The sequence below is a fragment of the Taudactylus pleione genome, unplaced genomic scaffold (assembly GCF_031769625.1).
Source record: "Taudactylus pleione unplaced genomic scaffold, aTauple2 ptg000711l, whole genome shotgun sequence".
In the NCBI taxonomy this organism is placed as follows: domain Eukaryota; kingdom Metazoa; phylum Chordata; class Amphibia; order Anura; family Myobatrachidae; genus Taudactylus; species Taudactylus pleione.
Window position 1 is genome coordinate 6,801,458 of NW_028285113.1, and position 16,143 is coordinate 6,817,600.

Below are 16,143 nucleotides of genomic sequence, written 5' to 3' on the forward strand. Positions count from 1 at the left end.
CCCCATACATCTGCGACGGATTATCTCAATGTTGCGATGGGACCGGAGACGCTGTCCGCTGGTCGGAAATGCTGACTGGCTGCCATCAATGTTCCGCGATCCGTCGCAGGATCAGTGAAATTTTACATGTTAAATTTCACCGATGTGCTAATCACGATAATTTTTTTGATTGTGATAGGCATAGCCAACATGATGGATTTCACCGACCCTGCGGTGCCGGGTTGCAGGATCGCTACATTGCGGCGATCCGTCGCAGATGTATGGGGGCCTTTAGGACTCAAGGCCCCCAATACATCAGCAATCAGAAAACCAGAATTGAACAATTTTAAGATTTGTTGCCCGATTTTAGGATTTCTCAATCTAGCAATCTGCGCCCATACATTACAGATCTTTTTCAGTGATTTGCAGATCATTTCCAGCAAACACAGATCTGCCAATCTTGAAAGGCCCATCATTTTACTAGTAACAGACTGCAGATCTGCTGATCATGTCTATAGCCCTAATCCATCTGTGATATCTAACATGTTGGACAATCTGATTTAACAATTCCAATCACTTTTTGGTTGCAATTTGCGATCTGTGAAGTACTCACAAATCACAGTTATAATGTATACAGTCAGACTCCTGTTATGGAGCGGAGATTGAGCAGGGCATACAGATCACAAGCCGGTGATTGTATGTGGGTAGCGGTGCAATAATATAGCATGTGCCTTTTTCGGAGCTTTGAGAGGCATAAACGGCAGGGTCTTTCTGGATCTATGTGGAACACTTATGTGTTCCACTGTGGCACTCTTATACAATAACAAGATGACACCGCACATGACCAGCAGACCAAATGGCGGCCATCTTAGTAAAGGGAAAGACACATACCTTTAAGAACAATATGGAGGCTGCTGCACCATATTTCAACAATTGTATCAGTATCTGACCCAATAAATATTTGGCTCTATCTCTACTTGTTTCAGCCCATTTTAATATCTCAGAGGAAAATGTTTGCATAGATATAGTATTTAGAGCAGATAGTTTTAACTATTTCACTGTCCAAAAAAATAGTTCCTCCACAACAGACATATAAATCTATTAGCACCTGTGTAAAACCGGGCACAGAAGTAGTGGTGTTGCATCATAACAGGATTTTATGCTTTGTTGACATTGCAAGTGACCCAACAAGAGCAGCTCTTGCCAAAATATTATATGCATAGGAGCTGTCCCCTATAAAACATTGCACAGTGCGGGAATGGGCACAAACAGCATCGGTGCCTGGGTAAATGACTCTGGAGACTCCTTATGGACATCACAGAGCTGTGATAAGTGCAGAACATTAGAGTAACGCATCACTGGACCAGGCTGTAGTGGGAAGCGGGAGTTATTGTACACATAAGTTTTATTCGATTACAAGGAGCAGTCTATAAGCATGGAACATTTGTGTTGGAGATCCCCTGTATCTAAGACTACTTAAGGTATACTATTGCTCTATTGGCTTTTGTAATCAAAGCAAATCACCACGCAATACATGTCCTACTTGCAAAGCTGTAGTACCTCCAGATTCAAAGGAAATCATGATGTCTGCTTCCCCCTGATTTGTTTTCACAAAACGTAAAGGTGTAGCATCACTCCAGGCTCTCAGTCCCATATCTACAGCTTGATCAACATCTAGTTTATTCATGCTGGTTGTATATTTTGCAATCCTAGAAAAAAAAATATTTACTGTTATTTGGTGACAATTTTAGCAGATTTATATTAAGCTATAAAAGGCTGCTCGCTTTCAAAAAACAAGTTCTAATTAACCTCCCCCATGCATATAACAAATAGAAGGAACCCTGGAAATGTTGCCTGGGACCAAGAGCCGGCTCAAGGCGGCCTGAAGAAGAATCACCGGGAACATCTGTGCAGTATACTATGGCACAGTGCCAGTGTCTACCCTGCAACTGCACAGGAGAGAGGGGGAGCGCCATATGGAGACTGTACATGGGCCCACTCCTCTCATAAATCGCCTCTGTATCGGGTCATAAACCTGTAAGTGAATTTTTCATATGGACAGTTCTATGTTGGAAAAGCTGTCCCAGTGGGTACATATTGCTCGATACCAGCGGTAAAAATTTCAGTATGAATGTGATAAGGGGCGGGATGAAACGCAACGTAATTGCGATACATGATACGTCCTGTCCATAGTAAAGCTGGCCACACACATAGCGATCTGCACATGATCAGCCAATGTGTACAATTTGTGTACGATTTCCCTTGAAACTCTCCCCGGCAGCTCTGCACACGATCTGCACATGATTTGGTGTCCAATCTTCAAATGATCTCTCCTGCATCCAGACTTTCACAGTGCATCGTGTCCTAGATTGTCAGATCTGCCCTACTGCACGGCAGATCTGAAGATGCGATGTGCGACCAGCGGGGACACTCATCGCATCGTGATCGTGAGTGGGGACTCACGATTTACTGAGGATAAGGCCATATTTTACACGATCTGTCATTCCAATGTGTTAGAATTGGCCAGATCGGGTAAAATATTGCTATGTGTGTATGCCACTTTTAGTCTTTTTGTCTCCTTTCGCAATTTATAGCAGCTGAGCAAGTCTCGGAGCCTGCAAACGCAACTTTGAGCAACTAATAACAATTAAGAGTGTTACGCATCCCAGCCCCATCTGCACTTATGGCTAAATGGGTTTAACTAGGAGGCATAGGGGCATATGCACGTAGGCTAAGTGTTCAATAGGCATGCTGTTGAAAGGCGGGCTATTCAGTGCTGAGAGATCACAGAGTTCTATCTGATTTCAGACAAATCTCTTGCACCTAGAGGATGTCTCGAGCAAATTTGTGCTGGTAGTGGTCCTAAGTGGATGTATAGGGCGACGCAGCTGCAGAAATGTGGTCAACTCTGAACACTGGCGAAGACCAGAATTTATTTCCTAACATGCAATTGCCTGTGACTCTGAATTAGCCCCTAAAGAGGGCAATACATCCACGGTCCTATTCCCTGTTCTTCCGAGGCAGATCAAAAAATGCAGAGCAGTGAACAGCAATGATCGGCGATCCGTCAGATAATTGGGGAAATTAAACATGTTAAAATACCTTGACTCACCAATTCTGACCATATTCCGACCAATGGGATCGGGGAATCGAGATTGTCCAACATGTTGGATTTCTCCGATTCACCCGATGTCGGTAGAGTAGAGAATTGCCTTGATACAGGCTAGATGTATGGTCCCCATTAGTCTTCACCTTGTTTGTCTGTGTCAGTGGGCTGTGGTTTTAGTAACACAGAAGACTGTAATCTCTACAGTTAATTGACTGTTTTATGATGGAGATTATGAGAATATTTTAACAACTTCCCCTTACCGCATAACCACAACTTGTACAATCGCCAGTGAGTTGCAACACAGTACATAGAAATATGACAATTGTAGCAAGATCTCTTTTCTCTGCACAGATCCTTTATTTATTTCATCTATTTGGCTTTCTGCTTCTGGGCATATACTGTAAGCACGCACGTACATCCCACAGACATAAGAGATGCCAGTAATCCAAATATAAAAATGCTTCACACAAACATTCAGGTAATAAATTCTTAAATTGAGAAACAAACAAACAATAAAAGACCTAAACCACAAATTATCTACATACAACTAAAACGGGATGCAGTTTACAGACTGGAGGACTAAATGCCACCGGTCTATATCCCGACAGGAGAAGCCCGACGGGGAACTTCAGATAGGCGCCGAAATACCAATGTCTATCTTAATCCCAATGCCGGAACGCCGAAGGACGACAGCCTGAACGAGGTAAATCCGGTGCGTCCTTAGCGTTAGCCGCGGGAAGGCGGAGGATTAGGTTTAGGGAGTGTAACAGGACTAGGGTTAGGTTTTTTTGGGGGGGGTTAGGGTTAGGCACCCCTAGGTGGAAGGGTTGAGATTAGGCACCCCCGGGGGTAGGTTAGGTTTGGGTGCGGGAAGGGGGATTAGGTTTAGGCACCCCCGGGGGGATTTAGGGTTAGGAACCATCCCAGGAGTTTTAGGGTTAGGTACCCCTAAGGGAGGGTTAGGCTGGAGAGGTGAGGATTAGGGTACTTATCAGCCAATGTTGGGATCGTCTCCTGTCGGGCTTCTCCTGTTGGGATTTCATACTGATTCCAACTAAAACACTGTTGCTACAGATTTAAAACAAGTTTATCTTTCTCAGCTATTTGACCTATTCACATTGAACCATGAAAAACCAACGGCATGTACAAAATGGTGCTCAGACAACCTCTATCTCTCTTATGGGTCTATTAATCAATATGATGATTAAGCTAAATTTCTATAACTGCTTATTACAACGAGAGGAAACCACCTATTGTCATAATTGATAAAATCACTTGGAGGCAGCCAAGTGATACTCAGTTGCCTCGTTAATACAGGCCCAAAGCAATAAAGATTAGCTTATCCATGTGGCAGGTAAGTCTCGGGGGATATGCTTATACACAGGATTTGCCTTTCAGTTACACTTAGATGCCAGGTAAATTAGTTTAAAATGTTTAAAACATTAAAAAGTAGTTACAACTATTCCCAGTTGAACGAAATGCATTATTTCTATTATGAAACATATTTTCATTGAATTTCTTCTGATAACTGCACCATGAGATGGCAGCAAGGGATTGCGGCATTCCATGTGTGACCACCATCCTTGGTATATAGGATTCTCCATGCTTACCACACAGAAGCTATTGGCAGCATTATTATTCCAGTGAAGGCTCCTGATCATCTGACCACACCTTCTTACAGATAGAAACCTTCGAACTACTCATTCCAGTCTCAGACTTACTGGCCACACCGTGGACCCACTATGACACTTGTTTTCTCCATCTTCACTCAGAGCTGCCCCCTCTCCACCATTTGCCTGTTGTGCCAACATAATTGGACTTTACTGGCAAGCTTGGCCTGACAGCCAAGTCTCCAATATTAAGACTTTCTTGCAAATGCAGTAAGATATAAGTTACATAATCAAAGTAATCAAACTCAACTTGTATTTGTCACGTCTAAGGACTGGAGTTGGTCAGAACAGACGTGGAAGGCTGAAGTGAAGACTTTGGATGTGTGGATGAAGTTGGGAGTCTTGAGCCAAGGATGATGGACCCGAAGGCAAAGACAGGAATGCAATGTCTTTATTAACAGCGAGTAGGAATGACAACTGGAGATGATGATACTGTATAGATGAGCAGAATCGGGCTGGGACCGATGATGCTGGATTGTTGAGTAGGGCGAGATTGACTGGTAATGCTGAACTGAAGAGCTGGATTGGTTTGAGACCGATAGTCATGAACTGGAGGTCTGAATCGGTAGGACTCCGATGATGATGAGTTGAGATCCTGGAGTGATTTGAGACCGATGATGATGAATTGGATTTCTGAATCAGTTTGGAACCAATGAGGAATGTATCGGATGGAACCCATGTTTGGCGGATGACAGCTGAAATCGATGATTGGAGATATTGGATGAGACCAATGATTGTAGGTATCGGATGAGACCAATGATTGTAGGTATTGAATGAGACCGAAGACTGGAGTTATCAGATGGGGCAGATGATTGGAGGTATCGTATGGGACCAATAATTGGAGGTACAGTATGGAATGAGAACGATGTTTGAAGGTATTGAATGAGACCGATGTTTTAAGGTACTGAATGAGACGATGATTGGAGGCATTGGATGGGACCGATGATTGGAGGTATCAGCTGGGACCGATGGAGGCAGTAAGAGCAAGTGGTAAAACCAGACTGGAGTGCAAGATGGTATTGGAGACTTGTTTACCAGATTAGCAACTGGATATAAAGTACTGGGACCGTTCAGATACTGAGGGGGTCATTCAGACCCGGTCGTTAGCGCCGATGCACTCGGACCGGGTCGATGGCCCCCCACAGAGCATGCGCACGATGGCGCCGGCGCCGTCATGCGCATGCGTGAGACCCGCTACGACCGACAGCGCCGGTCGTAGCGGGTCTTGATCCAAAGGGGGCGAGCTGTCGATGTTGATTGACAGCTCGTCCCATTTGGAAGGTGGGCGAGGGGGGTGGCAGCCCAAATGGAGGCGTTCCCATGGGAACGCCTACCGTTTGGGGGAGGCCCCACTGACATCACTAGTGATGTCAGTGGAGAGCTTCCGGCTCTGACAGAGCCAGAAGCTCTCCGGGGCTTACGACAAGTGAGACCCTACCCTAGGGTCTCTTCGTAAGCCCCGATGGTCGCGATGGTCTCTGACCATCGTGACCATCACCCGAGCGGTCGTTAGAGCTGTGGGTGTTAACCCACAGCCTAACGACCGCAAAAGAGGCGGGCGGTCAGGATGCAAGTGGCCACCCAGTTTCTGAGCGACCGCTTGCATCCTCCGACCACCTCTGAATGAGGCCCTGAGTACCTGGGAGCTCAGCACTGAGCTGTAACTTCAACAAGAAGTGACGTTGTACTGGCAATGTGGGCCAGTCAGGAAATGGAATTTATAGGGATAGATTACCAGGGTTTGGATGCTACGATCAGCTAGTCTGGGAGCAGCGCTCTCAGTGGAGGATGACCATCAGGTGGCTCCACCCATACTTTGCTCTTGGAGGGATCTCTGTCATGCAGCTTGTGTAGTACCATGCTTGGGAGACACGCTGTGAGCAAGGGACTGTGGAGAGCCATTTCCATGCTCAGTGACAGAACACTGAGCAGATGGGGCAGGAGCAAAGACAGACCTCAGCACCAGCTGGGAGCGATGTGCAGCGTGAGCAGACCTCAGCGCTAGCCTGGACAGGCATCGGAGAGGCAAGAAATTTTAAGTGTCCGGAGCGTGATAGTATTTATATTATAGTTGGTGATGTGAATCAGGCTTCAGATTAGATCTCATTTGTACATACTCTATATCCAACCTTATGTTGGTCGAAGTGATTCAGTCATCATATATATTCTATTGTATAGTGGCTGTGTTTAAAGTAAGTTTCAATTTACCTTTACAGAGTAAGCAATATCCCTTACTTACACTAAAAGGTAAATAAGCTGCAACAGTTTCATTGATAAAGAATATATTAAGTCCGTTAAGATACGAAACCATTTAAAAAAAGATACTAATTACATTTTAACAAAAAAATGACAGTGTTGTTATGTGGGATAATAATGTTATTTATATAGCATTTTTCTCCCAATATGACTCATTGCTTTACATTTGAATTTTAAAAACCACAAGATACAAAATATTTGTAAGTATTTATAGACTATGGAAAAGAGAGCTAAGTATTTGGGTTATATTTCTTTTTTTAGGAACTAAAGGGATAGGGTGAAATGCGTGAGTTAATCAAATGCGTGAGTAAGCTGGTGAGTCATGAGTCTGTTTTTGATGGTTTCCAGATTGGAGGCTTCCTAAACTGTGTAAGGAAATGTTCTATAGGGCCAAATGTAATAGGGTGAGAGTTTAGAAAATGTGAGAGAAAACTGTCACTTTTTAAACTCAGCCAACGTAATAAAGTGTCAGAACATGGAGACTTGCATATTTTTCAGACTCAAAAAACTCTCAAGATTTAAACTCTCATCCAGGTGATTCCTGTTTTGAAAATACAACTTGATCAATGTATTATTTGGAGAGTTTTACTGCTAAACTGTCACATTTAGTAAACTCTCACCCTATTACATTTGGCCCATAGAGTTTGTGCCGCATAGATAAAAGCTGAACCCCTAAAAGAATTAGGGAAGATTAAAGGTACAGTACAGCTAAATGTCCTTCTATAGATCAAAGTAAGTGAGTGGGGGTGTAAGGAATCAGAAGCTGCTTCAGGTACCGTGGATCCTGGTTATGTACGGCTTTAATATTTCTCAGTTTTATTCTCATTCCTGGAGTACAGTCAGATACTTTGTCGTTATAACTGTGCTGATACTGGCACCAGAGATTATTGTCTTAAGGAGAAGTCCCCATTTTTCTTAAAAAGGAAATATAAATATCCATTTCTGTCGGTCAGCATGGTCACTATTCACTCTGCAGTGTCACATAGCTCTTGGCTTTTGGTTGGGACCAGGGCCGGCTCCAGGGGTCTGAGCATCCTGTGCTGGCCCGTTACGCCGCGCGCGACCAAAATTGAGGGCATGGCCTCATCACCACAGGCCATGCACCCTAAGTGACGTTATTTGGAGGCGTGCCAGCATGCACGCCTCCAAGTAACGTCAGGCTGGGGGTAAAGCCATGCCCTCCGTCACTGGCTGGGCTTCCCCCAGCCCTCTCCCATCTGTGTATGGATGCCATGCGCATGTGCGCTGCATCCATTCACACTCTGGGGGTCCGGCACCGCCGCACAGCTGCAGCGGGGGGGTTTCCTAACCTCCCGATTTCACCACCCGTGGGCCACTATAGCCCACGGGTAGAACAGCAGGACAATACTGTCCAACTGAAATCGGCGCCCTTGTGAGATGAACAACAGATACCTGGGAAAAATGGTCTTTATGTAGCCAGAACATTGCTCTGGGGAGAGGAGGAGTGGGTACTGTTATTTTATCCCCCTACCAAGTAGTTGAGTTCTAGAGCACAATGCCACCATCTTTATAGCACAGAGTTCCACAAAAACAGGACAAGCAATTAAAAATCTCATGAAAGCTTGTGATAATGTCTCATATTTACCTGCATAACATGTATCAACAACTTATATTTCCATGCAATATGCAACACAAACAGCATGCAACTTATTTCTCATACACAAGAATCACCTGTAAGTTAAAGTGGTCTTTTGCCATTTGGGCTCTCCTGGAAAGAGGTGATAATTTGCCACATCCGGCATGCCACAACGTGGCTTCTTCATCTCAGCCATGGTGGAATAATCCAATTTTCCAGTAACTTGTAGCCCAAAAAACTCTTGCATTTTCTTTATTTTCCTTGAGAACGAGATATCTCCTGTCACCATTTCAGCCACATGCATTTGTCCTTTGTTACTGTAATACTTGTCAAGATATTCCTAAAATTGACAGGAAGAGCAACAGGGTATTTATTTGAAATGCAAGAAAACTAATATAGATATAGGGGTCAATCCAACTGATTGCAAAGGATGCAAGTTGCCGTTGCCACAGCGCAAAAACGCTGGCAACGGGCACAGGATCTCGCACCACTCACGGCCTGCTCCCAGCCTGAATTCCCATCATTTTGCTTGGAGTCCTATGGGGCTGCGAGCACTTTTAGGTGTATTCGGGCTGCTGTCAGGTGCGCCCGTTGTCGCGATGACTCGCAGCCATGAGTACGTCCCACCTAATTGGATTGAGTCCCTAGAGTGGAGCACTAGTGCCACGTGTGGCTCTCCTGTATATCTCCGGGTTCCATGCATGAAGACTGCAGCAGAATATCTGGCATGACATACTGAGTATCAATAAATTTACAGATAATTGGCAATCAAGGTGTAAATACTTAGGGGTAAATTTACTAAAGTGAGAGTTTTTAGAAGTGAGTTTTAAAAGTGATGTTGCCCATAACAACCAATCAGATTGTACTTTTAACTAGCATTTAACATTAACTTAACATTTAACTAGCACCTTCTAGAAGACAATAGCTAGAATCTGATTGGTTGATATGGGCAACATCACTTTTAAAACTCACTTCTAAAAATTCTCACTTTAGTAAATTTACCCCTTAATATTTAGTAAATGGGGAAATACTATGCACTGGCATGCTGCAAAGTCACACATACATTCTTACACACTGAAAATCTTGATTAGATTATTGTCATACATATTGATAGATACCAAAGGAAACTTAATAAGCCTAGGTAAAAGATATTTTGTCTTTTTTTCTTTCCTGTGTCGATGACGGCATCTAGGGCTCTATTTATTAACATTAAGCTGAGCAGGCGGCCTCTAGGACCTGCAGGAGCTCAGTGAGAGCTCTAACCTCTGACCTGCGCTACTGTGTATGCGCGGTGTCTCTGCACTTCTTTCTCCCTGGTATTTGTACCAACTAGATGTGACGCCAAGACTCTCCAACATAATATGCAGAGCCTATACAACATAGCAAGTACTGTACACTATGGGCTCTATTTATTAACATTATTTTTACTAAAATAAAGTAAAAAAGGGTGTTTTTACACCCTTTTCACATTATTTTAGTATCACCTAAAGTTACTAAAGGGCAATTGGAGTAGAATTCGTAAAATTCTACTCCAAGCCCTAATTATCACATATTTTTAGTAGGGGTGAGCGGGTTCGGATTTCTGAAATCCGAACCCCCCCGAGCCCCCCCGATCCGAGGCCGATCCGAGTCAAGGCTCGACTTTTCCCGCCTGACTCGGATCTGAAATCGAGGCAAAACGTCATCATCCCGCCTTCCGGGTCTCGCGGGTTTTGGATCCTATATAAGGTACCCGCGTCAGCACCATTTTCTCACTCGGCTGTGGACAGTGAAGAGGGAGGGTGGGAGTTAGGGCTGGCTGGGCTGTGTAGTGTAGTGTAGTGCAGTGTAGTGTTGTGCTGTGCTGTGCTGCGCTGTGCTGCTGTTGTCCGTAGGGGCTGTGTCCTCTACAAAGTCCATAGGGGCTGGCTGGACAGTGTTGTGCAGTCAGTTGTCCATAGGGGCTGTGTCCACTCCAAAGTCCTGTGCAGTGTCCCAGTCCTAAAGGGGTGCTGTAGTGTTGTCCAGGGGGTGCTCTCTCCGTCAGGGGTGCTCCCCCCAAGTGCAAAAAAAATATATTTTTTCTGTGTTTGTGAATTGTGTGCACTGTGGCTCCACGTGCATCAACAAAGGAGCAGCGCCAAGCGTGCGCCTGTGTCCCATAAGTAAAAGGCCGGCTGGCTTGTCCGTTAAAGGGTGCTGTAACCCCCAAAGGGCACTCCAAACAAAATAAAAAAATATATTTTTTTGTGTTTGTGAATTGTGTGCGCAGTAGCCGCACGTGCATCAACAAAGTAGTGGCAAGCGTGCGCCTGTGTCCCATAAATAAAGGGCCGGCTGGATTGACCGCTAAAGGGTGCTGTAACCCCCAAAGGGCACTCCAAACAAAATAAAAAAATATATTTTTTTGTGTTTGTGAATTGTGTGCGCAGTAGCCGCACGTGCATCAACAAAGTAGTGGCAAGCGTGCGCCTGTGTCCCATAAATAAAGGGCCGGCTGGATTGACCGCTAAAGGGTGCTGTAACCCCCAAAGGGCACGCCAAACAAAATAAAAATATATATTTTTTTGTGTTTGTGAATTGTGTGCGCAGTAGCCGCACGTGCATCAACAAAGTAGTGGCAAGCGTGCGCCTGTGTCCCATAAATAAAGGGCCGGCTGGATTGACCGTTAAAGGGTGCTGTAACCCCCAAAGGGCACTCCAAACAAAATAAAAATATATATTTTTTTGTGTTTGTGAATTGTGTGCGCAGTAGCCGCACGTGCATCAACAAAGTAGTACCAAGCGTGCGCCTGTGTCCCATAAATAAAGGGCCGGCTGGATTGACCGCTAAAGGGTGCTGTAACCCCCAAAGGGCACGCCAAACAAAATAAAAATATATATTTTTTTGTGTTTGTGAATTGTGTGCGCAGTAGCCGCACATGCATCAACAAAGTAGTGGCAAGCGTTCGCATGTGTCCCATAAATAAAGGGCCGGCTGGATTGACCGCTAAAGGGTGCTGTAACCCCCAAAGGGCACTCCAAACAAAATAAAATTTTTTTTTCTGTGTTTGTGAATTGTGTGCACTGTGGCTGCACGTGCATCAACAAAGGAGCAGCGCCAAGCATGCGCCTGTGTCCCATAAGTAAAGGACCGGCTGGCTTGTCCGTTAAAGGGTGCTGTAACCCCCAAAGTACACTCCAAACAAAATAAAAAAATATTTTCTGTGTTTGTGAATTGTGTGCACTGTGGCTGCACGTGCATCAACAAAGGAGCAGCGCCAAGCGTGCGCCTGTGTCCCATAAGTAAAGAGCTGGGTGGCTCATTTCTTAAAGGGTGGTGTAACCCACAAAGTGCACTACTCTCCAGCAAAAATAAAAAAATATTTTCTGTGTTTGTGTGCGCCTTAGCCGCACATATATATCAAATCAATATAACATAAATGGAGGACCAAACTTTCTCCGATAAAAATAAAATAGGGAAAGATCAAGAACCACTTCCTCCTAGTGCTGAAGCTGCTGCCACTAGTCATGACATAGACGATAACATGCCATCAACGTCGTCTGCCAAGGCCGATGCCCAATGTCATAGTAGAGGGCACATACAATCCCAAATGACAAAGTTCAGGATAATGACCTTAAAAAAAACATTTAAATCATCTGAAGAGAAACTTAAACTTGCCAATATGCCATTTATGACACGGAGTGGCAAGGAACGGCTAAGGTCTTTCCCTATGTTCATGACTAGTGGTTCAGCTTCACATGATGATGGAAGCCCTCCTCCCGCTAAAAAAATCAAAAGAGTTAAGCTGGCAAAAGCACAGCGAAGAACTGTGCGTTCTAAGAAGATATCACAAATCCCCAAGGTGAGTCCAAGTGTGGTGGAGGTTGCGATGCCTGACCTTCCCAGCACTGGACGGGAAGAGGTGGCTCTTTCCACCATTTGCACGCCCCCTGCAAGTGCTGAAAGGAGCACCCACAGTCCACTTGCTGATATGCAAATTGAAGATGTCACTGTTGAAGTACTATAGGATGAGGATACTGGTGTACCTGGCGCTGAGGAGGAAGTTGGCGAGGAGGATTCTGATGGTGATGTGGTTTGTTTAAATCAGGCTCCGGGGGAGACAGTTGGTGTCCGTGGGATGAAAAAGCCCATCACGGTCATGCCTGGGCAGAAGACCAAACATTCCACCTCTTTGGTCTGGCAATATTTCTATCCAAATCCGGACAACAACTGTCTTGCCATATGTACCATATGTAAAGGTGAAATACGTAGGGGTAGGGACGTTAACCACCTAGGATCATCCTCCCTTATACGGCACCTGCAGCGCGTTCATAAAAAGTTACTGTCAAGTTCAGAAACTTTGGCTAAGACCGTAAGCAGTCCAGGGACACCTAAATCCCTTTTTCCTGTTTTATCCAAGGAATCGGTGGATGAGGAGGATGAGGACGACATCTTGCCTCCGTAGAGCCAGTTTGTGCAGGGACACATTAATTGCCAGCTTGTTTTGTGGGGGCCCAAACGAACCAATCATTTCAGACACAGTCATGTGGCAGACCCTGGCGCTGAAATGATTGGTTTGTTAAAGTGTGCATGTCCTATTTATACAATCATAAGGGTGGGTGGGAGGGCCCAAGGACAATTCCATCTTGCACCTCTTTTTTTTCTTTGCAGTATGTACTGTTTGGGGCCTAGTTTTTCAAACTGCCATCCTGTCTGCCACTGCAGTGTCACTCCTAGATGGGCCACGTGTTTGTGCCGCCCACTTGTGTCGCTTAGCATAGTCATCCAGCTACCTCGGTGTAACATTTTGGCCATAAAAACAATATTGTGAGGTGTTAGGTGTTCAGAATAGACTGGAATTGAATGGAAATGAAGGTTATTGAGGTTAATAATTGAATAGGAGCATAAACACCCACAAATTCTGTGATTTTAGCTGTTTTTATGCTTTTTTTCAAAAAAAATACAGATCCAAAACACAAAACCCAGAACCCAAAACACGGAAGGGTGGTTTTGGCAAAACCAATCCAGATCCAAAACACGAAGAAAGATCCAGATCCAAAACCAAAACACAAAACACGAAAGTGGCCGGTGCACACCCCTAATTTTTAGTAATCAGATCGCATTTCCCATAATTGTAATTGGAAATGCAATCTGCCTGAGATTTACTAAAAATAAAATGTGATAAAATACCGGGGAAAGCCCTGTGATAATAACATCACCTGGAGGTGGCATTATCCAGGCTTTCCCCCGGTTACCGGACCTCTGCCCTGCTCTAGCAGGCAGAGCAGAGCCGGGAGCCGGCCCCGGTGATCAGCTGTGTGGTCTAAACAGTCCACAAGCTGCGGCCGGTCGGCGCATGTGTGGAACCTTGCCACTGTATTTTTTGCGAAAAATATAGTGATAAGGCTGCGGAGGGGATTAGCAGGGACAGAGCTTTATCGCAAGCTCTGTCCCTGCAAGGGATTTTTAATAAATCCTTGTGATATTTCCTGCACACTACAATCTGCATTTTAATGCGGATTGTAGTAAATAGAGCCCATAGGGGGGGGGGGAGGTGAGCGGAGGGTGGAGGGGAGTGGGGGGGGGTCGGGGGGGTACACAAACTTAACACATCTGTAGGCAGTGCTGTGCATGCGCTGGTTTTACAGATGTAACAGCGCATGCGCAGCACTGTTTCCAGATGTGATAAGGTAGTGTAGGCAGGGAAAAGTATCTATTTCCCGAAAAGCTGTCATCGCAAAAATGACAGCTTTTCGGAATAGATACTTATGGAGAGGTGGAATGATGAATTCCACCTATAATTAGCTAGAACTCCATGCTAGTTCTAAACCTAATTATCTCTAGATAATTTTTAGGTTTAATGAATAGGCCCCCTAATGTGATAAAGTATTCAAACTTATTTCTTTACAATTATTATTTTTTCTTTTGAATTGCCACTTGTTTAGCCACTACAACTCCAAGAGGAAGACCATATACGGGTCAAAATGCGTTGGGGATACACCTGTTACAATTGAAATGATATCCCCATTACTCCCCGCACCGAGGCGCTGCACATTGAGACCAAAACGACGATCCATCACGTGAGCGGCAAGGATAACATGACCAGGAAGTAACAGCGTCTGGACGCCGAAGCCGAGCACCCGCATCCGCCAACCAGAGGACACGGAACACGGACAGGAGGAGGAGGGATCGAGCCACACGCAGCAACAGGAAGACAGATGAGTCTCTGTAATGGAGGGGAAAGCGGGCTGAGATTGTGAGCGGTTGCATCCAACAGTTCCCCTCCGAAGACAAGGTCACCAAGCCGGAGTGCAGGATACAGTCTTTAATTAGACTTACCACTCACTCAGACTCCAGCCACACAACCCCAGTCCGCAGCCCCTGCACCTTAGTCTAAGTGGTTCTCCTCCAACCTGACCAGAAGACATCCCCAGCCATCAACAGTATCACAACCGTAAAGATACGACATAAACCAGACTTGTCAAATAAGAACACCAGTACTGCACATATTGGAGGAGATAGCGGGACGCCGTTAATCTCCCCCCACGCCATCATAGACATTAGCATCATTCCCTATTGTCGAATAAGGGTCTCAGTACAGATGACACAGTGCACCAATATGGGGGATATTGTGTTTTAGACAAACTAAGTGCTAGTTTTAGCACAGACATCTCTATTGTTGAATATTACATTTTTATATAGATAATGTCTGCGACCATATTGTATGATTTGTAATGCATTAAACAAGCAAAAATATTTTGTACTTGCATCACAGTCTACTGGTAATATTTTATGCACGTTATATTGATTAGTCCTATAAGACGCATATTCCAGCTAATAGGGACAACAAGTGCATTTCACATATCTAGAGAGGTTTAGTGCTGAATATTGAAATCTTTATATCACATGTTAAATGGAGGACGCCCTTTTATTCAGCAGCTTACCGAAAACAACAAATTAAATAGCCCAGTGCGCAGTGTCCATCTGTTTCCTAAATAATAAATATCCCCACATTCCCATGTGCTAACACAACAGACCTTCGCAGTGTGCAGTTCCCTCCAGTCTGCAGTTCTGGAAAAAGTGAAGAGGGCAGGAGCCGCCGCCGAGAATTTCCATGAATAAATCCACGAACATAACATCCAGAAAAGAACCGATCTCTTCATATCTGTATCCAAAGATGGGTACAGCCTCGGGATCTGCAGTGGACACTTAGTTGTGGAACAAATAAAAAAACCAAAACCTCGAGAGCATCTTTTATATTGAGGACGTGTTTATGGAGACACAGACTTGATGATTCATGTCTGAATGCGCTACATAATTACAAAGCTACCATGGCAAATAAAGAAGTAAAACAATAATTGCAGCTGATAACATGATAACAGGCTCTTATGGGGAAACCTGTAAAATAACAGTATGAGTTTTAGGCAACCAAGCTCACTCTTTAATCCGTGCAAGTTAACGTTTCTGGAACAGTTAAAACATCTCATAGTTGTAATTGTATAATATGTTGCAAATAGAACATCCCCTAATGTTATGACTTTATGAATAGTGCAATAAACACTAATCCCTT

At 44.5% G+C, this 16,143-nt stretch overlaps 1 protein-coding gene across 1 annotated transcript in view; it reads right to left on the reverse strand.

Annotated features, from left to right (window-relative positions):
• Positions 1-15,736, reverse strand: part of MMP20 (matrix metallopeptidase 20) — a 59,468-nt gene extending 43,732 nt beyond the window's left edge. Inside the window, exons 1-3 of the mRNA XM_088456696.1 lie at positions 15,611-15,736; positions 8,707-8,951; positions 1,540-1,688 (exon numbers count right to left, since the gene is read on the reverse strand). Of these exons, the coding sequence (XP_088312822.1) occupies positions 1,540-1,688; positions 8,707-8,951; positions 15,611-15,736 (520 nt within the window). The remainder of the gene's footprint in view (positions 1-1,539; positions 1,689-8,706; positions 8,952-15,610) is intronic.
• Between the last annotated feature and the right edge of the window lie 407 nt (positions 15,737-16,143).